Here is a 2570-nt window from a genome sequence, read left to right as displayed (position 1 = left end):
AACATCCTATATACCTTGACGTCTCATTGTTTTAATGTTTATTTTCACGGAAAGACTAGTGGCTAAGATATACACGCCATCATAGTGTATACAAACACATATACGAGTGAAATGGCATGAATGTGGTACACACGTGTAAAATTCCCCGCCAGCCATCGTGTAATAGGAGGGGAATTTCTGTGAAGTTTGCAAGATATAATAGCAGCAAAGCTACCAACCCTTCATTCACAAGGAACTATAATAGCTGGGCTTGCTTAGATCTACTGATGTAAGAAACCCGGCGACCAATCGCATTACCGACCTGTCAATGGGGACGGATATAAACTTCCGGGTTCTCATGCGGAGACGACACTTCACTATAACGCTTTATCGCGAATACACCATAGAAAATGTAATCAAAGATGAAAAAAAGAATTCACTTAGTAATTAATATAAGTTATAGCAATGATCATTCATATAAGTGATCAATGACAATGTAACTTTGATGCCATTAATTAACGTTATAACGGGGTTAACCCTCGCCCCAAACGTGTCACCTCACAGGCGATCATGTAAATGTTTCAAGAGACAGTAAACCAATTTTTCTAATTTATTAAGAGCAGATTTGCTTTCTTTTTTCACTTTTAAGTCTTCAACAACATTATTATTATGCCGGGGATGTAATATTATCATTACTATTTCGTAGGCTGCTATTTTGTGAAGGTGACACTTTTTGTACGATTGTAATAGGGATAAGTGCTGACGTATTCCGGTATGTTAATTGCAAATCCGTCCACGCGTTCGTGTGTTCGGAATCAATTATATCTGGGATTGTTCAGATGATAGTTAAATTGCAAAGTTACCGTGAGCCTTGTCCACCTCTTCAGGAGACCAGACCTGTCACGGAAATACATAAATGGGTAGCCACGTCACCACACAAATAAGCTGATATGTATTATTATCGCAGGGAAACCCCACCGGATTTCTTCGTGTATATAAACCGCTAGTTAACCGATAGTCAATCACTAACCAAAACATCAAGCGTTTGCTGTTCACCAATCTTCTTCAGTGAACATTCTTGATTCCAAAATCGATTTCCAACATGATTTATGAGCTGTGTGTTCTGATCTGCGTAGGGATCCTCTCTGCGTCCGCTCTACCTGTCAACGACGCCTGGAAACACGTGGTCAGACAACGTCGTAACGCTGCCAACTGTCAACCACCTCAAGATATCAACCAACTCTTCCAAAGTCTCAACGCCAACACCGACACCTCCATCTTTCTTCGTAACGCTCAGGGTGCCAGACCGGGGTCATATTTACACAGCGAGCTGAACACCGACCAGGTGTTCGACAGTTCCCACTTCGGAGGCATCACCTGTCCCAGCAGCGTCAGTGACGACCCTCAGGACCCCCTGTGGATGAGGTCCCTCTGTCCCTGGTACTACAACGTCACCGATCTGCCCGCCGGTCACTACCCAAGAGCCATCCCCCAGGCCGTGTGTAAGTGTGACAAATGCGTTGACAATAACCAAAACCAGTGCGAGAGAGTTTCCACTCAAATCCGAGTTTTAGAAAAAACTGGCTGTGAAAATGGTTTCTTTATCTACAAGCCCAAAATCGTCACCCATTTCGTCGGGTGCGCTTGTGCCAAACGCCGGACAACAACAGTAGGCTCGAACACTGCCCCAACAGCATCAGACAGTGGAAGCAATTGTGGGGACTTTGGATGTGCCTCCTAAACGAGAAACTTGTAGACGATGTCGTAAATTCATGGTGTCGTTTTCTAATGGAACATTTCCAGTGAGGAAATACCGTGTTAGTCAGTGTCTGACAACCATATACGTAGATATTCGTTTGTTCAAAAGCTGCATTTCCGTCCATGTATGAAATGCCTAATGTCTTCATACATCACGACATTAACTCAATCCATTTTCATTTATTTATCTATAACTTATTGTCTATGCTTAATTTATAATGTGTGAATTTTGAAGATTTACAAGTTTGCATTTATTGACATGTGTATATTGTATTATGTATTTTCAACGCATCAAGTTGAAAGTTGAACTGACATCTCTGTGAACGTTCAGATATTGCCCAAATATTTATTATTTTGCTCAAGGCCGATATCCAATGCCATTCCATTCACCTAACGTATGTACATTTGTTTTGTTATTGTTATTGTTATTGTTGACACGTTGAATAAATATTGTTTTCAAAAAGAGAGTATTTCCTTCTCCGTCACTGTCCGGTAGAGGATCCAAGAATCCTGTTAGTATGTGGGAGACTGCGTTTTCTGCTTCGTCTTTCTCGGTAGAGGCTCCAAGAATCCTATGACTGGGCCATGATTTTGATTCATAAACACATGCTCATGGTATGTTCGGAGTCGTACAACGATCTCTGCTTTTAGCTGTGATATCTGATGATAGTAAAATAATGTTGTCGCTTTTGTTCCAATAGCCCGGGCGCCACATTGTTACATCTACATATCTAATGGGCCAATTGCTAAATTATGAAAATCCATTAGATCTCTGCTTGTGTACCACCATTAAGATCTCGTTGTTAGTAATGTCACGTCACAATTGATTCGAA

The 2570-nt window shown here is 41.3% G+C and overlaps 1 protein-coding gene across 1 annotated transcript; it reads left to right on the top strand.

The window, feature by feature from the left end:
• Positions 1-1016: 1016 nt before the first annotated feature.
• Positions 1017-2167, top strand: LOC124151856 (interleukin 17-like protein). The gene has a single exon (XM_046524521.2). The coding sequence runs from the start codon at positions 1082-1084 to the stop codon at positions 1718-1720; it is 639 nt and encodes a 212-aa protein (XP_046380477.1). The 5' UTR covers positions 1017-1081; the 3' UTR covers positions 1721-2167.
• The last annotated feature ends 403 nt before the right edge of the window (positions 2168-2570 follow it).

The sequence above is a fragment of the Haliotis rufescens genome, unplaced genomic scaffold (assembly GCF_023055435.1).
Source record: "Haliotis rufescens isolate VD_foot unplaced genomic scaffold, xgHalRufe1.0.p SCAF_15, whole genome shotgun sequence".
In the NCBI taxonomy this organism is placed as follows: domain Eukaryota; kingdom Metazoa; phylum Mollusca; class Gastropoda; order Lepetellida; family Haliotidae; genus Haliotis; species Haliotis rufescens.
The sequence above is the reverse complement of the archived record's forward strand: the minus strand, read 5'-3'. Positions and strand labels throughout refer to the sequence as shown.

Excerpts from the sequence above, each read along its gene's own strand:
- LOC124151856 (XM_046524521.2), top strand. The coding sequence starts at position 1,082 with ATGATTTATGAGCTGTGTGTTCTGATCTGCGTAGGGATCCTCTCTGCG.